The sequence below is a fragment of the Oncorhynchus mykiss genome, chromosome 7 (assembly GCF_013265735.2).
Source record: "Oncorhynchus mykiss isolate Arlee chromosome 7, USDA_OmykA_1.1, whole genome shotgun sequence".
Classification (NCBI taxonomy): Eukaryota; Metazoa; Chordata; class Actinopteri; order Salmoniformes; family Salmonidae; genus Oncorhynchus; species Oncorhynchus mykiss.
This window is the reverse complement of record NC_048571.1, coordinates 88,966,042-88,986,509: the sequence shown is the minus strand read 5'-3', so window position 1 is coordinate 88,986,509 and position 20,468 is coordinate 88,966,042. Positions and strand designations below refer to the sequence as shown.

The 20,468-nt window shown below is 45.2% G+C and overlaps 3 protein-coding genes across 7 annotated transcripts in view; all 3 read right to left on the bottom strand.

The window, feature by feature from the left end:
• Nucleotides 1-4,792, bottom strand: part of LOC110529064 (lysine-specific demethylase phf2) — a 133,808-nt gene extending 129,016 nt beyond the window's left edge. Inside the window, exon 1 of one of the 2 annotated variants that reach the window (XM_036984353.1) lies at nucleotides 4,199-4,792. In XM_036984353.1, the coding sequence (XP_036840248.1) occupies nucleotides 4,199-4,296 (98 nt within the window). In that variant the 5' untranslated portion in view covers nucleotides 4,297-4,792. The remainder of the gene's footprint in view (nucleotides 1-4,198) is intronic. The other variant, XM_036984354.1, reaches the window with a different exon arrangement.
• A 3,123-nt stretch (nucleotides 4,793-7,915) lies between these two features.
• On the bottom strand, nucleotides 7,916-11,808 carry LOC118965328 (nascent polypeptide-associated complex subunit alpha, muscle-specific form-like). The gene is made up of 2 exons (XM_036984355.1): nucleotides 11,788-11,808; nucleotides 7,916-11,566 (listed from the first exon to the last, which is right to left on the bottom strand). Exon 2 carries the CDS (start codon nucleotides 9,622-9,624, stop codon nucleotides 8,689-8,691), a length of 936 nt encoding a protein of 311 aa, XP_036840250.1. The 5' UTR covers nucleotides 9,625-11,566; nucleotides 11,788-11,808; the 3' UTR covers nucleotides 7,916-8,688.
• The window catches only part of LOC110510506 (constitutive coactivator of PPAR-gamma-like protein 1 homolog), a 121,850-nt gene continuing 112,946 nt past the window's right edge, over nucleotides 11,565-20,468 (bottom strand). For 3 of the 4 annotated variants that reach the window (XM_036984351.1, XM_036984350.1, XM_036984352.1), the window contains exon 17: nucleotides 11,565-14,227. In XM_036984351.1, coding sequence (XP_036840246.1) covers nucleotides 13,814-14,227 — 414 coding nt within the window. In that variant the 3' untranslated portion in view covers nucleotides 11,565-13,813. The remainder of the gene's footprint in view (nucleotides 14,228-20,468) is intronic. The other variant, XR_005052692.1, reaches the window with a different exon arrangement.

Below are 20,468 nucleotides of genomic sequence, written 5' to 3'. Positions count from 1 at the left end.
GATTCGCAAAGAAGGGCACCTATTGGTAGATGGGTAAGATTAAATAAAAAAGCAGACATTTAATATTTTTTTGAGCATGGTGAAGATATTAATTACACTTAATTAAACCGCTCAGGGATTTCACCATGAGGCCAATGGTTGTGATAGAAGAAAACTGAGTTACTCCACAATATTAACCTAAATGACAGTGAAAAGATGGAAGCCTGTACAGAGTACAAATATTTTTTTTTTTTAATAATCCTGTTTGCAATAAGACACTAAAGTAAAACTGCATAAAATGGGGCCAAGAAGTGAACTTTATGTCCTGAATACAAAGCGTTATGTTTGGGGCAAACACAACACACAACAGAGTACCACTCTTCATATTTTCATGCATGGCGGTGGCTGTTATGGGTATGCTTGTCATCGGCTAGGGAGTTGTTAAGGATAAAAAGAAACGGCATAGAGCTAAGCACAGGCAAAATCCTAGAGGAAAACCTGGTTCAGTCTGCTTTCCAACCAACACCGGGAGACAAATTCACCATTCAGCAGGACAATAACTTAAAACACAAGGCCAAATCTACACTGGAGTTGCTTACCAAGACGACAGCGAATGTTCCTGAGTGACCTAGTTACAGTTTTGACCTAACTTGAAGAATTAAAAAATAAATAACAATGTGCAAATATTGTACAATCCAGGTGTGGAAAGCTCTTAGAGACTTACCCAGAAAGACTCACAGCTATAATCACTCTTAGAGACTTACCCAGAAAGACTCACAGGTGTAATCGCTACCAGAGGTGATTCTAACATGTATTGACTCAGTGGTGTGAATACTTGTGTAAATGAGACATTTCTATATATTTTCAGGCTGTAACAACTAAGCCTGTAAATATTATAAAACTGCATTTTCTGAGACATCTGACTAATAATTTTAACTGACAAATAGGAGTAAACACGTCTGACACAGATACACTCTCTGAAGGCCCTGTGTGTGTATTTATTCACTTGGTGTAGTGGACACGAGTCGGTCACGGTTACCCATGATGACGTGATGATGTAGCCCCACCTGCGACTTCAACATGTCCCCACAAAGCCATACGACATGTTTATCTTGGTCTAATGGTCAAGACGTTGTTTAATCCCCCCCCCCCCCCGCGGGAGACCAGGGTTATCATCTTATTAGACCACATTAACACACCAATTACAACATCAGTAACATGTCAGATCGGATAGGCCTCGGTGGTTCATATAGGCTGGTCTGTTTAATTTGCAGCAATAACCTGTAATACACGTAAATAACAGCGTTTTTCATTGTGATAGAACGTATGATGTTACTGAGAGCCGCCAGACTCAGCAGGCATCAACCTACCCTGTCTCAACCCCTACCCTGTCTCACTCCCTACCCTGTCTCACTCCCTACCCTGTCTCACTCCCTACCCTGTCTCACTCCCCACTGAAACGTCCTGTTAGTTCAGCTTTATATGCAGTCAGTGACAAGCTGTAAATCACGTCATTATGTTATGATGCCAGACAGCAGCCAGACAGTAGACTGCAGGCCAAGGGAAAAGCCAAGCAACACGCTACTGATATGACTAAACAATACAAAATGAGTAAACGACCACGGGGAAACGACCGACCACGGGGAAACGACCGACCACGGGGAAACGACCGACCACGGGGAAACGACCGACCACGGGGAAACAAACGACCACTGGGAAACAAACGACCACGGGGAAACAAACAACCACGGGGAAACAAACGACCACGGGGAAACAAACGACCACGGGGAAACAAACAAGGGTAAACGACCGACCATGGGTAAAACTGATAAGGGAAACGCAACCCACACCTTAGATCAATTCAGAGTAACATCTCATCTTGGTCTAGAAATATGATCAAGTGGAGAAACTGAAATGCCCATATTGGTTTAGCTTGATGCTGCAGGCCAGAACAGGTTAGAGTGTCTCCCATGAACACATTGCTCTACTGTCAACAGTCCCAGTCCTCCCAACAGTCCCAGTCCTCACAACAGTCCCAGTCCTCACAACAGTCCCAGTCCTCACAACAGTCCCAGTCCTCACAACAGTCCCAGTCCTCACAACAGTCCCAGTCCTCACAACAGTCCCAGTCCTCCCAGTACATTGAATCATGTAGTAGTGACAGACAGGTGAATAACTAACAGCAGACAGACAGACAGGTGAATAACTAACAGCAGACAGACAGACAGACAGACAGACAGACAGACAGACAGACAGACAGACAGACAGACAGACAGACAGGTGAATAACTAACAGCAGACAGACAGACAGGTGAATAACTAACAGCAGACAGACAGACAGACAGACAGACAGACAGACAGACGGACAGGTGAATAACTAACAGCAGACAGACAGGTGAATAACTAACAGCAGACAGACAGGTGAATAACTAACAGCAGACAGACAGACAGACAGGTGAATAACTAACAGCAGACAGACAGACAGACAGACAGACAGACAGACAGACAGACAGACAGACAGGTGAATAACTAACAGCAGACAGACAGACAGACAGCCAGCCAGGGAAAGGGGACGGGATCATCATGTCTGACCTGTTCAATCAATAATGTAAATACATTGATGACTTATCAGCTATTAAGTATGCACACTACCAGGCATGGTGGGATGAACTAATAGCCTACGTAGTAAAATAGTAGTTTAACACAATACTGTACTTAGCTAGTTCTGTACGGGCAACCCCTTAGTATGAAGAGTGAATTATAGATGCCAGGTTATGGGTTATTAGGCTACTACATTCAACAGTGTCAAGCTAGGGACAATAGCTACTGTGCCATCATCATCAGGCTAGACAGCACCCATAAATAAGCCCAATATCTCAGCCGAGACCCCCGGGTGGACCTGCATTTCTCGCATCGACGAAGTTTCGTGATATTCACGCGAATAATAAAAGGCATCGCTCGACTCGCATCGATGATTTTAGCGATATATTTCTTGTAAACGACTGTTCGTCCGGGGGATCCCGTACATTGTAGCTGGCAGCGGGTCACGGTACATCGTATCCAGCCTTGTCCAGAAGGGTTAACGTTACCGCGCGTAAATATCTTCCTTTGATTTGAAACGCCTGCTTACTATTTTCTGTTTCCAATAAGTGATCGAAATAGAAAATGATCCGATTCCCACCAATATTAAGTGTTTGTTGTCCTGTATTTGGGACATTAAAACGTACAAAGGACGTCATCACAACAACGAAATAGAGGGGAAAAGACGCGGCAGACTCCCATTATTATCGGAGAATACAGTGGTTTCAAATACATGACGTGAAGATGTCGTCTTCAAGTCATTTGTACATTTTTCCCAGTAAAAATGTAGTCAACAAAGCAACGCTGCAACGTGTATCAATGTGCCAGCCGACTAAAGTCAACCGCAGCGTTTAGACGGAGTTGAGCGGCGACTAGTGAGGGCGCAGTTCCCACGTCAAATACAATGAAGTTGTCAAAAACCAGGGTTTTCACCACCCAGAGAAAAGCGGCATTATGTGGAAATGTCGGCTTTTCTTTGGGTGCTGAAATCCGTGGTTTTTTAAATATATATATATAAACTCTATTAATGTAACGCTTGAACTCACACTAGTCATAAATGGTGGAGTTGAGTTTATTCGGGTATCAAAGGGAATTGAAGCCTGGCTGGAGAGGAGCGGGTTATTGTCAGAGGAGAGTTTGGGCTCGTGCTTTTCTAAAACGGTTTTTACAACGTGACCCAAGCAATAAAAAAAAGAATAAAAACAGACAACTAAAAAGACGAGTGTACGTTGAGATTTGAACGGTGGGACGTGTGAACGTGATGTAGAGTGAGAAGTGGAGCCTCTCCGCGGTCTGTTCCAGACTCCGCTCCGTCCTACGGTCGGGCGCTGCTCCGCGACAACAATGACTACTGGAGCCACACGACATACAGCTGGGAAATGATTATGGAAATACAAAGTACATCATCCAAACACACAGTTCAATATTAAAATCACCACATTGCTGGGAGAAAAATGGCTCTTTTTTTTGCGCTAATGTCACAACGGAGAGTATTTAACTCCGCCTTCTTCAAGCGGCCTCGGTCTTGTGCTGTTTCAGATGTGGACAGTGTGCAACACAAACTGGCAAACGACAAAAACACCCTGCTAAATACAATGCAAAACGGACAGGAAATCACCCCAATAGGTTAAAACAATTACCTTCCGTGAAACCAGTCCTTGCAGGCATCACACTCGATCATAAACTGAGTAACGTCGTACGGTAATCTGCAGATGCAATATACTGGTACAGTCGCCATGTTTGATCATTCACAACAACGTTCTGGATAGGAGGGAGACACCGGGCAGCAGAGACACCGGGCAGCAGCAACTCTCCTGCAACAAAATACAATATGAAGATCTTCCACAAGCAGCAACTAGTCCGTTCCGCTGGACATGAAATTAAATCCCCAAATCCACCATCCACTGATGTTGCATTGAGGTGGTTATCGTGTTGATGATGTAGCGCCGAGGTCGATAATGTTCCTGAAGTGCATCATTGTTTTCCTGCCCCCCTCCCTGGTCGCTGTACAGTATTGAACCGCTCAGAAACCAAGACTAAATCTATTCTTGTTGCATTGTAATATCTGTTACGTCAGCGTGGAAAACCGTACATTTGGTCTTCGCTGGCTCGCATCAGATGAATGAATCTCTCCAACGGTGCAGTTGTTTCAGCGGGGATCCCGGGACGTTCCAAATCGTTAAGCGTTCGTACGGTTGTCGGTAGAGAAATTGACCGACGTTAACCTGCTCGATCAAATACAGATTTGTGTCCGTATCACCGCGGGACATAACGGAGATGGAGGCAACCGTTATCATCATGATTATAATGCATCCATATATAACCTACATTTTCGTCTTATATCAATCCGTTTTAATTAACATAAATAGATGATTTAATAAAAATCACAACTTTTTATCTCCCTATTCATACTGAGCTGCATGCAACAAAAACAAGCAATATCAAAATGTAATTATCAATTTCAGAATGTATTAATTTATTAAATCTAATAATAGTAATGGATCAAAATGAAGTAAGACAGTGGATTTTCCAGTAGGTGGTATTGACACACACAGTCCTTGATCATGACTTTCATTCCACATAAGAGTCACCGGATGAAGGCGTCTTCTGCCCGGGGGAGTTTTGTTAAGCGCCCTGAAGCTCGGGCTCAACATTAACACGTATCGCTTGCAGTACGGGTTTCAAAGCATAAAAAACAGATCTTTCATATCAGCATGAAGAAAAAAAGATGAATTGATACACGCATTTATAGGGTTACTGTTTGTGCTTCCGTGCGCCCATATCTCCACGTTACAGCGAGTTGAAGAAGACCGAAGTTAGAAGTTAGAGGCCACCGGTACTAATGAACGTTAACTATCTAGCATGCTCCTAACACCTGTGTGTAATAACGGAAGCTCGCCAGAAACGCGTCCGCTGCAACTGTGATAAAGCCGGTTAAGACAGTGCATTAAGTGTATATTTTTCATTTGTGAAATTATTTGAATGTGATATGAAAGTTAAGGGCTTTATGTTTCTAGAACCGTACCGCAATTGATAATCGATTCACGTTGAGATGTAGTATTTGACTGTCAGAGTCAAGTCTACCTCTGAAAACAACACACAAGATCCTTGGACCTTAAGGAATAATGGCAGGCTCCTTAAGAGTACATCTTGGACTAAAACACACTATGAGATCAAACAGGGTAGAGACTGAAATTATAATTAGTGGTTTGAAGTGTAATTGACTTTTCCTTAGACCATTACAGACTAATTACAGTCATCCGATTGTTTCTCTGACTGAATTAGCTACAGTGGATTGCTTTGAATAGCTACTGTACATTTAAATGACATTGATACATGGTATTATTATAAATGAATCTGCTTGCTACACAGGTCAGGGTCATGTGGTGTATAGTTGAATTGTTGTATCATAATGTCTATTGTCCCTTTTTGTTATACTTTGTGAAAAATGTAAAAGATCGATAAAAAAATAAAAAATAAACAGATATTAGCCACAAACTGCTAATAAAAAAACAAATTATACTAAAATAATATAATTTTATTAAGCTTTGTAAGTTGCATTCAATTGCCTTCAAATACACCACACTCAATCATCAACAATCTCCAACCCAACCGTAGTTCATTCTTTTACAACCCATGTGAGTTAGGCAGAAAATTCTTGTCAACTTACGTCAAGGTATCCTATATAGCTCTTACATACTGATATCCTATATAGCTCTTACAGAGGGAGGGGGGGGGGGGGGGGGGGGGCTGGGGGTACACCGTTTCTCTGTTCACTAAAGTGGGACGAAAAGCTTCAGGAGAATTACATGGAAAAAGTAGTTATTAATGATTCTGGTAACAGAAGTACAATAAGTCTTGAGTTAAACACTAAAAAGTAAACATCCAAATGTACTTGATGCTAAAGTCTCTCTGAGGGGCAGGCATCGTGCCAACACATCTCAGCTACATAAAAGGGGCTTGTTCAAATCAAAAGCTTTTTATAAACATGGTTTTTATTTTATATGCCTGCGTCTGAAACGGTACCTTGTTCCCTATGCATTGCATTACCTTTGACCCTTAGGAACACTACTTCCCAGAGTCCCCACCGGACCCATATCACAACTCTCCGTCCCCATGGCAACAGAGAACAGTAAAAGTCAATATGTAAAACAAAACAAAAAATTAAAAAATGTTTTTTAAAAGGTCGAATTTTTTATTTTTTTTTATCAATGGTGACGCTGAATCTCCCAGCATTCCAAAGTAGTGCATCACATAGGGAACATAGTTCCATAGTCAAGAGAATCCAGAGAGATGTGTTACTAATATCAATGTAGCAGAAAACGGCAACAGAGCACAGTAAAGGAGTAGAACACCAGGATTATTAACAATATTCAAAGTTGGCTAGAATAGATACATGTAGTCTAGTTTGTTGTTGTTGTTGTTGATTAAATTCAATATCACGATACATTTAAAAAAAAAAAGTTAAGAGTAGATCATTTGAATGGTGACTATAACAGTTATATCAGCTTGGTAACGCATTGACTCACTGTTAACCTGCGTATTAAGACGAGCCAGCGGCCTCAGTTCTCGATGTCAGGATGGGGGGGTGGGGAGGGGACAACATGCATCATAAATACGCACCGTTTAAAAATGGTGGAACCATGCAGAAAGTTGAGTTGAAACGGATAGTAGTAACTATGTTTGATCGTCAAGGAAACCACATGGTTCGCTGACGCATGGCGGTTTGACACACATCAGGGTTGGTTGAAGAACTTTTTAGCATATTTTTTGATTTGTTTTTAAATAACTGTTTATTTATTGAAATGTTTATTTTTTTTAATAATAGCTAAAGTATAACATATAGGCTAGGTAAATAAAGATGCAAGGGTTTTAATCTACTACAGTAATTAATCATTTAAACAACGTCTGCAGATCTGAACACAATAAGGAACCATTGTGATCAGAGCCCTATATATAACCTTGTATATACGTTAATATACGTATAGGACCTAATGGTATATAGCATACAGTGCCTTCAGCAAGTATTCACACCCCTAGACTTTCTCCACATTTTGTTTTGTGACCAAGTGGGATTAAAATGGATTTTAATTGTGAATTATTTCCTTTTTTTGTTAACTATCTACACAAAATACTCTGTAATGTCAAAGTGGAAAAAAAATTCTAACATTTGTAAAAATAAAATAAAAATATGGGAAAAAAACACTAATATATATTGATTAGATAGATATATGTATTCAACCCCCTGAGTCAATGGATGTTATAAATCACTTTTGGCAGCGATTACAGCTGTGTGTCTTTCTGGGTAAGTCTCTAAGAGTGATTACAGCTGTGAGTCTTTCTGGGTAAGTCTCTAAGAGCTTTGAACACCTGGATTGTACAATATTTGCACATTATTCTTTTTTTAAATCTTCAAGTTAGGTCAAGTTGGTTGTTGATCATTGCTCAGACAGACATTTTTATGTCTTGCCATAGATTTCCAAGTGAATTTAAAACTAAAACTGTAACATTGGCTTCCTTCTTTTCACTCGGTCAATTATGTTAGTATTGTGGAGTAACTACAATGTTGTTGATCCATCCTCAGTTTTCTCCCGTCACAGCCAATAAACTCTGTTTTAAAGTCATCATTGGCCTCTATGGTGAAATCCCTGAGCGATTTCCTTCCTCTCCGGCAACTGAGTTAGGAAGCACGCCTGTATCTTTGCAGTGACTGGGTATAAAGTGTAATTCACCAGGCTCAAAGGGATATTCAATGTCTCCATTTTGTTTCTTGACCCCTTTTCCAATCGGTGCCCTTCTTTGCGATGCATTGAAAAACCTCCCTGGTTTTTGTGGTTGAATATGTGTTTGAAATTCACTGCTCGACTGAGGGACTTTACCAGTGGAGGACAGCTCATAATAATGGCTGAAACGGAGCCAATGGAATGGCATCAAACGCCTGGAAACCATGGAAACCATGTATTTGAGACCATTCCAGGTATTTCGCTCCATCCATTGCCACGAGCCTGTGCCACCAACCTCCCGTGGACCTTACAGATAATTGAATGTGTGGGGTACAGAGATGAGGTATTCGTTAAAAAAAAAAACGAATAATGGAAAAAAACTATTTCACAGAGTGAGTCCATGCAACTTATTTAGGCGTGCCATAACAAAGGGGTTGAATACTTATAGACTCAAGACATTTCAGCTTTTCATTTTTAACAAATTTGTAAACATAAAAAATAAAACATAATTCCACTTTGACATAATGGGGTAATGTGTGTAAGCCAGAGACAAAACATTTCAATGTAATATATTTTACATTCAGGCTGAAACAACAAAATGTGGGAAAAGGCAAGTGATGTGAACACTTCCTGAAGGCAGTACATTTATATATCCTACTGGCTCTGACTGGGATGACCATGGGAGGACTGGGATGACCAAGGGAGGACTGGGATGACCATGGGAGGAACTGGGATGACCATGGGAGGACTGGGATGACCATGGGATGACTGGGATGACCATGGGAGGACTGGGATGACCATGGGAGGACTGGGATGACCATGGGAGGACTGGGATGACCATGGGAGGACTGGGATGACCATGGGAGGAACTGGGATGACCATGGGAGGACTGGGATGACCATGGGATGACTGGGATGACCATGGGAGGACTGGGATGACCATGGGAGGACTGGGATGACCATGGGAGGACTGGGATGACCATGGGAGGAACTGGGATGACCATGGGAGGACTGGGATGACCATGGGATGACTGGGATGACCATGGGAGGACTGGGATGACCATGGGAGGACTGGGATGACCATGGGAGGACTGGGATGACCATGGGAGGACTGGGATGACCAAGGGAGGACTGGGATGACCAAGGGAGGACTGGGATGACCATGGGAGGACTGGGATGACCATGGGAGGACTGGGATGACCAAGGGAGGACTGGGATGACCAAGGGAGGACTGGGATGACCATGGGAGGACTGGGATGTCCATGGGAGGACTGGGATGACTCTGGGAGGACTGGGATGACCAAGGGAGGACTGGGATGACCATGAGTGGACTGGGATGACCATGGGAGGACTGGGATGACTCTGGGAGGACTGTGTGTATGTACCAAATGGCACCCTATTCTTTATAGTGCACTACTATAGTTGCCATGGTGCCCTAGTAGCAGCCTAAGCAGAGAGCTCCTGTACATTTTGTTACTAAACCACAGCCGATGGGTTTAGTTTTTATGATGGTAATGACGTTTGTTTTTAGGTGGAGGTCGCTAGCTACAGTATAGCGTATCTTTTAGCTAGCTAGCTGTGGTGTAAGCTAGCTTGATTTAACAAGTTGAGGAAAAGTTTACTCAACAAAGCATGTTTTATTATCAACTGAAACAATAGGTTTCCCCTGTCTTGAATGAAAAGTCCATATTTTACAATCTCCCTAAATCAATTCAATCCCTGACGAGACACTAGGCTCTCCATCTAGTCTTGCATTGTGAAATCCTCCACCTCACTCCATCCTGTAGCGGAACAATATTGAAATGAAGTACGGCGTAATGAAATACGGCACTATGTAAACAGGGCACAAACGGTAAGGCTACTCCTGGATTACTATTGAAGCCTGTTGTGCTTAGTTGCGCCTCGTGACTGAAATAGCATCACCCAAGTGGGCGCTGTATTTTGGTAGCAGTAGCTAGCTAGCTAGTCCAAATAACTTAATTTGACTGAGTCCTACTACGAAGCCACAGACAACATGGATGGCAAAGACACCATGATGACAATGTGCTGCCTTCTCTCCTCTTTTAACCACCACCTGCCTCCGCTGACCTCACTCAAGTCATGAACTTTCTCAACCTTCAATCTCTTGACCATCAATCTACTCATGATGATGATGGATGTTTTTTGTTGTTTCTCTACAGCACTAACATTTCTGTATGTGATTGAATACCTATTATTGTTGAATCAATTATTATTACGTTCAATCTATAGTTACCGTGGCGCCTAATGGCAGTCTAGGCAGAGAGCTCATGTAAATTCTGTACACATTTAATCGGTTTTATGTAAATATATATATATATATATATATATATATATATATATATATATTTATTTTTTACAAACGTTTAATTTTTTCAATAGCTACATGAGTGCAGATCAAGTCTTGATATCATGAATTGGATTCCTTCCCATAAATGCATTAAAATGCTAGCTAGCAGGTGTTTTATTCAGATTGAACCTACTGGTTTTGGGTTGTTTTCCCAACTAGCTCTCAGTCTCGCATCACAAGTAGACGTTTATCCATTCTTTCTGAAAAGTCAAATTCTGAAGCGTTTAAGGTTAACTTTAACTCCGGATGGAAAGGGTAAAGATTTAGGGTAGGCTTAAAACTAAAATATCAAAAACAACTTTCTATCGCTGGATTCGACCTTGCAACCTTTTGAATCAAGTTTACGCCCATCCACCATCCCCACCCTAGCAAAACCAAAACCTACTTGAAGGTAACAGCGCTCACTGTTGCCCCTAGTGGCCAGTTTCCCTGTCATCGCTCGACGTCCTCAGACATAGATGGACGTCGAATACTGACTTGAATAAAGGGTGACATGGCTGGTTTTCCACCAACGGTGACCCAAGAGGAGGACTGTAGGCTATGCACGCCGAGTGGGACGGCTTGTGGACTGTCCTCTGAGGGAAGATCAAACTTCATCGCAGAGCCCCAATACAGAGGAAGAAGATACATTTTACAGGGATGCCTTGATGACATGGGACTCCCTACCTGCCCTTGGACATGCTGACCAGTCACCACCACTGACCAGAGTCGCCACCACCTCCTCTGACCAGAGTCGCCACCACCTCCTCTGACCAGAGTCGCCACCACCTCCTCTGACCAGAGTCGCCACCACCTCCTCTGACCAGAGTCGCCACCACCTCCTCTGACCAGAGTCGCCACCACCTTCTCTGACCAGAGTCGCCACCACCTCCTCTGACCAGAGTCGCCACCACCTCCTCTGACCAGAGTCGCCACCACCTCCTCTGACCAGTCGCCACCACCTCCTCTGACCAGAGTCGCCACCACCTCCTCTGACCAGAGTCACCAACACCTCCTCTGACCAGAGTCACCAACACCTCCTCTGACCAGAGTCACCAACACCTCCTCTGACCAGAGTCACCAACACCTCCTCTGACCAGTCACCACCACCTCCTCTGACCAGAATCACCACCACCTCCTCTGACCAGAGTCACCACCACCTCCTCTGACCAGAGTCACCACCACCTCCTCTGACCAGAGTCACCACCACCTCCTCTGACCAGAGTCACCACCACCTCCTCTGACCAGAGTCACCACCACCTCCTCTGACCAGAGTCGCCAACACCTCCTCTGACCAGTCGCCACCACCTCCTCTGACCAGAGTCGCCACCACCTCCTCTGACCAGAGTCACCAACACCTCCTCTGACCAGAGTCACCAACACCTCCTCTGACCAGAGTCACCAACACCTCCTCTGACCAGAGTCACCAACACCTCCTCTGACCAGTCACCACCACCTCCTCTGACCAGAATCACCACCACCTCCTCTGACCAGAGTCACCACCACCTCCTCTGACCAGAGTCACCACCACCTCCTCTGACCAGAGTCACCACCACCTCCTCTGACCAGAGTCACCACCACCTCCTCTGACCAGAGTCACCACCACCTCCTCTGACCAGAGTCACCACCACCTCCTCTGACCAGAGTCGCCACCACCTCCTCTGACCAGAGTCACCACCACCTCCTCTGACCAGAGTCGCCACCACCTCCTCTGACCAGAGTCGCCACCACCTCCTCTGACCAGAGTCGCCACCACCTCCTCTGACCAGAGTCGCCACCACCTCCTCTGACCAGAGTCGCCACCACCTCCCCTGACCAGAGTCACCACCACCTCCCCTGACCAGAGTCACCACCACCTCCCCTGACCAGAGTCACCACCACCTCCCCTGACCAGAGTCACCACCACCTCCTCTGACCAGAGTCACCACCACCTCCTCTGACCAGTGTCACCACCACCTCCTCTGACCAGAGTCACCACCACCTCCTCTGACCAGAGTCGCCACCACCTCCCCTGACCAGAGTCGCCACCACCTCCCCTGACCAGAGTCGCCACCACCTCCCCTGACCAGAGTCGCCACCACCTCCTCTGACCATCTACTGTACAGCTATGAACTTCCAGATCCTCATGACCACATGCTGGAAGCTTCAAGAAGAACTCAGACTTGATCTAAGTTAAATAATAAAAAATGAAATAAATAAAACACACTAATTTAGCTGATCTAATCAGACTGATCTAGCTAGTAGCAACTATTCTAACCTAGTTTTATTTTTCAATTACTTGTTGTATTTATTTAAAGGGGACCAAAATGGAAAAACGTTTTCGTGATTTTTTAAACGCATTATCCACGTGTGGTTGTTTTTAAATTATCAAATTTTCATCTATCCACGTCAAAAGTAGTGCACTATATACAGACTAGGGTGCCATTGGGGAAGCATTCTGTGACTCCATCTGCTTCTCTGTTGTTAAAACTCTCAAAATGTTATTTACTGTGACAACAAAGTTACAATGGCAAATATATGGCGCCAAGTACATACTGCTGGTGCATCTTAACCTATAAAGGAACTAAAAGAGACAAAAGCATTGTAGTTTCGGCTTCAGTATTATCTCAAAGGGATTAGAGTACCCAGTCAGACATGGCCTGCTTCTCAAACTGCATCCTATTCCCTACATAGTGCACTACTTTTGACCAGAGCCCAGTTATCAACCCTATGGGTGCCTGGTCAAAAGTACTGTATATAGGGAATACATTTGGGACACAAACCATGGTCATATCACGATAGTAATCATGTCGATATCAGTGGAGAGAGAGTGGAGTGACTGGCCCAGTATTTAGTGACTGGTAGTATTTATTCTGTTTGGTACTGGTCTGCGCAGATCTCTTGTTAAAAATAAGAAATCCTCATCATTCTGGGGGGGGGGGGGGTTTATCTGGTTGACATCATCGAAAAAGGGGGTCTGAATTTAATGTTCTCATAGATGTATTCCAAATGGCACCATTTTGCCGATGTTGTGCACTACTTTAGACCAGAGGCCTATGGGAAGTATAACCCTGAGGGCTCTGGTCAAAACTACTGCACTATATAGGGAGCTGTTTGGAATGCGTACAATATGGAACAGTGACTGTAGATTTCCTTACATCCTCTCACTCGTTCTTCACCCTCTCTACAAAAAAAATATTTTTTTTTTTACTCTTCTGTTTGTAAGACAGAGGCGGCTGCGCTCAGAGGTTCTGCTGCGTCTCTGAGACAGGCGCCGTCTGCATTTAGTGCATTTAGGCGGGGGTTAGTATTGCACATCTTGGGGTTGCTGCTAAAGGCACTTTCTGGTTGAATATTCACAGCCCTGCTTTCTCTCACCTCCATGACTTGACCTTTCAACTGCTCTACCTCACTCTCCTCCACTCCCTCCTCCACTCCCCCCTCCTCCAGTCCCTCTTCCTCCTCCTCCCCCTCCTCCAGTCCCCCCCCCTCTCTCTCCTCCAGCCCATTCTCGGTAGTGGACCCGTCAGAAGACAGCATAACGGGAGATTTCTCCTTCTCCTCCGTCTTCAACTTCTTCCTCTCCTTCACCTCACTGGCTATGGAGTAGGTAGGCTTACTCTGGTGGGGAGAGAGAGAAGGGAAGGAGAGAGAGGGAGAGAGAGAGAGGAAGGGAGAAGGGAGGGAGAACGAGAGTGGGAGAGAGAGAAGGAGAGAGAGAGGGAGAGAAAAGGAGAGAGAGAGGGAGAGGGGAGAGAGGGAGGGTGGGAGGGAGGGTGGGAGGGAGGGTGGGAGGGAGGGAGGGAGGGAGGGAGGGAGCGAGGGAGGGAGGGAGCGAGGGAGGGAGGGAGAAGGAGAGGGAGGGAGAAGGAGAGGGAGGGAGAAGGAGAGGGAGGGAGGGAGGGAGGGAGGGAGGGAGGGAGGGAGGGAGGGAGGGAGGGAGGGAGGGAGGGAGGGAGGGAGGGAGGGAGGGAGAGAGGGAGGGAGAGAGAGGGAGGGAGGGAGAGAGGGAGGGAGAGAGGGAGGGAGAAGGAGGGAGGGAGGGAGAGAGGGAGAAGGAGAGGGAGGGAGAGAGGGAGAAGGAGAGGGAGGGAGAGAGGGAGGGAGAAGGAGGGAGGGAGAAGGAGGGAGGGGGAGAAGGAGGGAGAAAGAGAAAGAGGGTGGGGGGAGAGAAAGAGGGTGGGGGGGAGAGAAAGAGGGTGGGGGGGAGAGAAAGAGGGTGGGGGGGAGAGAAAGAGGGTGGGGGGGAGAGAAAGAGGGTGGGGGGAAGAGAAAGAGGGTGGGGGGGAGAGAAGAAACGAGGAATATTCATATCAATAAGTACAGATCAGCACTACATCAACGGCAGAACAGCATGAAACGGATTCTATTCCGGCATGTTATACAGAACCTCAAATAACTGAGGAAAAGACAATTAATGAATTTATGACTGATGAGGAAGCCTTTCCTATTATGCAGAAACAGGGATGAAGCCAGACACTAGGCTGTTCTACTGGGGGATAGAGAGAAACAAAGACCAGGCTCAGAGTCAATCACAACCATAATGAGTGGCTTGTGTCTCTATAAAGACCTGCTGGGTGGGGACGACGGGTGGAGGAGAGGAGAGGGTGACTGGGTGGAGGAGAGGAGAGGGTGACTGGGTGGAGGAGAGGGTGACTGGGGGGAGGAGAGGAGAGGGTGACTGGGTGGAGGAGAGGAGAGGGTGACTGGGTGGAGGAGAGGAGAGGAGAGGGTGACTGGGTGGAGGAGAGGAGAGGGTGACTGGGTGCCTGAGATGTTTTATTTAACCTTTATTTAACCAGGTTACACCCATTGAGGTTAAAAGGCTATTTTGTGAGGGTGACCTGGCAAGAAGGCAAAACAGGGAAATAGCAGTGTGTCCATAGAACATTACAGATAAATACAGAAGACAGTGTCACAAGGTAAAGATACAATTGAAGATTATAAACTACTGCAGTTAGTAACAGTGTTGTCGATCAGAGTCTTAAAAACAGACAAGGACACTAAACTCCTCTAACTTTACAATCTTCTGAAGCATGGTTCCAAGGATGAAGGGGCATTATGGGAAAAATCTTGTTTCTCCATCTCAGTTCTAGCCTTAGGAACAGACAAGGACAGCAGAGACTGTGAACAAAGACCGTATTGAGTGACTGATCTGGTCAGTAAGGAACAGAGACCATCACTGCTTTAGCCTCCTGGTGGAGAGAAAGGGCCATTACACCATAACATACAGATCACAGTGACGGGTCAGTGATCTAGCGTTGGTAATACATCTTAAAGCACCATGACACACTGTGTCCAGAGTTTAAGGTCCTTGCTGAGGCATATCGACAATATCACCATAATCCAGCACTGATAGAAAAGTGCTTTGAACAAGATCCTTTCTAACATTGAAAAGCAAGATTTGTTCCTGAAATAAAAACACAATTTCAACTTCAGTTTCTTGGTCAAGGTATCAATGTTCTGTTTAAAATTAAACTTTTAATCCCAAGAGATTTATAGGAGGTGACCCTATAATTATAATCAATTGTCTGGCCTGTTACAGTTCACATCTGCACGTGACTCCATCTGTTAACTGTTAGCGAAAGAAACGTTGTTATCCTTTCATTAAGCACAAAGTTTTAAATGGAAGAGCTGCCTTTGATTAACATCAAATGCCAAAGTCCGGAAAAGCCTCAATATTAGATGCGCTACAATAAATAATTGTCATCGGCATACAGATGGAGATTTGCAGAGTCAACAGTCTTCCCTTTATCATTTATATACAGTGTAAAAAGGATCAGACCTAGAATGGAGCCCTGGGGAACTCCTTTGTAAGCCTTGTAAACTCCTGAGCTACACACTGTTCTGTCAGAAAGGTAGTTCTGGAACCAATCCAACGCATCAACACTTAAACCAACCTTTTTTAGTCTATACAACAGCAGGGCATGGCCAACAGCAGGGCGCGGTCAACAGTGTTGAAGGCCAACAGCAGGGCACGGTCAACAGTGTTGAAGGCCAACAGCAGGGCGCGGTCAACAGTGTTGAAGGCCAACAGCAGGGCGCGGTCAACAGTGTTGAAGGCCAACAGCAGGGCATGGTCAACAGTGTTGAAGGCCAACAGCAGGGCATGGTCAACAGTGTTGAAGGCCAACAGCAGGGCATGGTCAACAGTGTTGAAGGCCAACAGCAGGGCATGGTCAACAGTGTTGAAGGCCAACAGCAGGGCATGGTCAACAGTGTTGAAGGCCAACAGCAGGGCATGGTCAACAGTGTTGAAGGCCAACAGCAGGGCATGGTCAACAGTGTTGAAGGCCAACAGCAGGGCGCGGTCAACGGTGTTGAAGGCCAACAGCAGGGCGCGGTCAACGGTGTTGAAGGCCAACAGCAGGGCGCGGTCAACGGTGTTGAAGGCCAACAGCAGGGCGCGGTCAACAGTGTTGAAGGCCAACAGCAGGGCGCGGTCAACAGTGTTGAAGGCCAACAGCAGGGCGCGGTCAACAGTGTTGAAGGCCAACAGCAGGGCGTGGTCAACAGTGTTGAAGGCCAACAGCAGGGCATGGTCAACAGTGTTGAAGGCCAACAGCAGGGCATGGTCAACAGTGTTGAAGGCCAACAGCAGGGCATGGTGAACAGTGTTGAAGGCCAACAGCAGGGCATGGTCAACAGTGTTGAAGGCCAACAGCAGGGCATGGTCAACAGTGTTGAAGGCCAACAGCAGGGCATGGTCAACAGTGTTGAAGGCCAACAGCAGGGCATGGTCAACAGTGTTGAAGGCCAACAGCAGGGCATGGTCAACAGTGTTGAAGGCCAACAGCAGGGCATGGTCAACAGTGTTGAAGGCCAACAGCAGGGCATGGTCAACAGTGTTGAAGGCCAACAGCAGGGCATGGTCAACAGTGTTGAAGGCCAACAGCAGGGCATGGTCAACAGTGTTGAAGGCCAACAGCAGGGCATGGTCAACAGTGTTGAAGGCCAACAGCGGGGCATGGTCAACAGTGTTGAAGGCCAACAGCAGGGCATGGTCAACAGTGTTGAAGGCCAACAGCAGGGCATGGTGAACAGTGTTGAAGGCCAACAGCAGGGCATGGTCAACAGTGTTGAAGGCCAACAGCGGGGCATGGTCAACAGTGTTGAAGGCCAACAGCAGGGCATGGTCAACAGTGTTGAAGGCCAACAGCAGGGCATGGTGAACAGTGTTGAAGGCCAACAGCAGGGCATGGTCAACAGTGTTGAAGGCCAACAGCGGGGCATGGTCAACAGTGTTGAAGGCCAACAGCAGGGTATGGTCAACAGTGTTGAAGGCCAACAGCAGGGCATGGTCAACAGTGTTGAAGGCCAACAGCAGGGCATGGGCAACAGTGTTGAAGGCCAACAGCAGGGCATGGTCAACAGTGTTGAAGGCCAACAGCAGGGCATGGTCAACAGTGTTGAAGGCCAACAGCAGGGCATGGGCAACAGTGTTGAAGGCCAACAGCAGGGCATGGGCAACAGTGTTGAAGGCCAACAGCAGAGCATGGTCAACAGTTTTGAAAGCCTTCGATAAGTCAATAAAAAGTGAAACAGTGAATTTTCTTGTCCTGAGCATCTAGAATATCACCTACAACCTTACTTACAGCAGAAATTGTACCATGCTTGGCTTTAAAACCCGACAGGAATTGAGATAAACAGAATTAATGCTTTGGTGTAATGACACATCACACAGAAAACTGTAATGACATATCACACTGTAATGACACAGAACACAGTAATGACATATCACACAGAACACAGTAATGACATATCACACAGTACACTGTAATGACATATCACACAGAACACAGTAATGACATATCACACAGAACACTGTAATGACATATCACACAGAACACTGTAATGACATATCACACAGAACACAGTAATGACATATCACACAGTACACTGTAATGACATATCACACAGAACACAGTAATGACATATCACACAGAACACAGTAATGACATATCACACAGAACACTGTAATGACATATCACACAGAACACTGTAATGAAATATCACTGAGTACACAGAAATGACATATCACACAAAACACTAATGACATATCACTGAGTACACAGTAATGACATATCACACAGAACACTGTAATGACATATCACATCATTAGCTCATTGTTATGGATGTATCACATCATTAGCTCATTGTTATGGATGTATCACATCATTAGCTCATTGTTATGGATGTATCACATCATTAGCTCATTGTTATGGATGTATCACATCATTAGCTCATTGTTATGGATGTATCACATCATTAGCTCATTGTTATGGATGTATCACATTATTAGCTCATTGTTATGGATGTATCACATCATTAGCTCATTGTTATGGATGTATCCAACTGAATGTCACTAGAAAACAGATGAAACAAATGCAGCTACTGATGTTATTCTGTCTGTACTGCTTGACCTGACTGTAAGTTAGCCCTAGTTGGCTAGCAAGCAAGGGATGAGAACGTTACCAATCAGTCTGGCAATAGAACATCTGGAACAAACAACTGTCCATAGACACAGAACAACAAGACTGAACGACTGGGTTTCCATAGATACAGAACAAAAAGACTGAACGACTGGGTCGAGTCCATAGATACAGAACAACAAGACTGAACGACTGGGTCGAGTCCATAGATACAGAACAACAAGACTGAATGACTGGGTCGAGTCCCATAGATACAGAACAACAAGACTGAACGACTGGGTCACGTCTATAGATACAGAACAAAAAGACTGAATGACTGGGTCGAGTCCATAGATACAGAACAACAAGACTGAACGACTGGGTCGAGTCCATAGATACAGAACAACAAGACTGAATGACTGGGTGGAGTCCATAGATACAGAACAACAAGACTGAATGACTGGGTCGAGTCCATAGATACAGAACAACAAGACTGAACGACTGGGTCGAGTCCATAGATACAGAACAACAAGACTGAACGACTGGGTCGAGTCCATAGATACAGAACAACAAGACTGAATGACTGGGTGGAGTCCATAGATACAGAACAAAAAGACTGAACGACTGGGTCGAGTCCATAGATACAGAACAACAAGACTGAATGACTGGGTCGAGTCCATAGATACAGAACAACAAGACTGAATGACTGGGTCGAGTCCATAGATACAGAACAACAAGACTGAATGACTGGGTCGAGTCCATAGATACAGAACAAAAAGACTGAACGACTGGGTGGAGTCCATAGATACAGAACAACAAGACTGAATGACTGGGTCGAGTCCATAGATACAGAACAACAAGACTGAACGACTGGGTCGAGTCCATAGATACAGAACAAAAAGACTGAACAACTGGGTCGAGTCCATAGACACAGAACAAAAAGTCTGAACGACTGGGTCGAGTCCATAGATACAGAACAAAAAGACTGAACGACTGGGTCGGGTCCATAGATACAGAACAAAAAGACTGAACGACTGGGTCGAGTCCATAGATACAGAACAAAAAGACTGAACTACTGGGTCGAGTCCATAGATACTGAACAAAAAGACTGAACGACTGGGTCGCGTCCATAGATACAGAACAACAAGACTGAATGACTGGGTCGAGTCCATAGATACAGAACAAAAAGACTGAACGACTGGGTGGAGTCCATAGATACAGAACAACAAGACTGAATGACTGGGTCGAGTCCATAGATACAGAACAACAAGACTGAATGACTGGGTCGAGTCCATAGATACAGAACAACAAGACTGAATGACTGGGTCGAGTCCATAGATACAGAACAAAAAGACTGAACGACTGGGTGGAGTCCATAGACACAGAACAACAAGACTGAACGACTGGGTCGAGTCCATAGATACAGAACAACAAGACTGAACGACTGGGTC

What these genes read in the sequence shown, in the direction of transcription:
- LOC118965328 (XM_036984355.1), bottom strand. Translation starts at nt 9,624, where the DNA reads ATGGTCATCCCAGTCCACTCATGGTCATCCCAGTCCTCCCTTGGTCAT.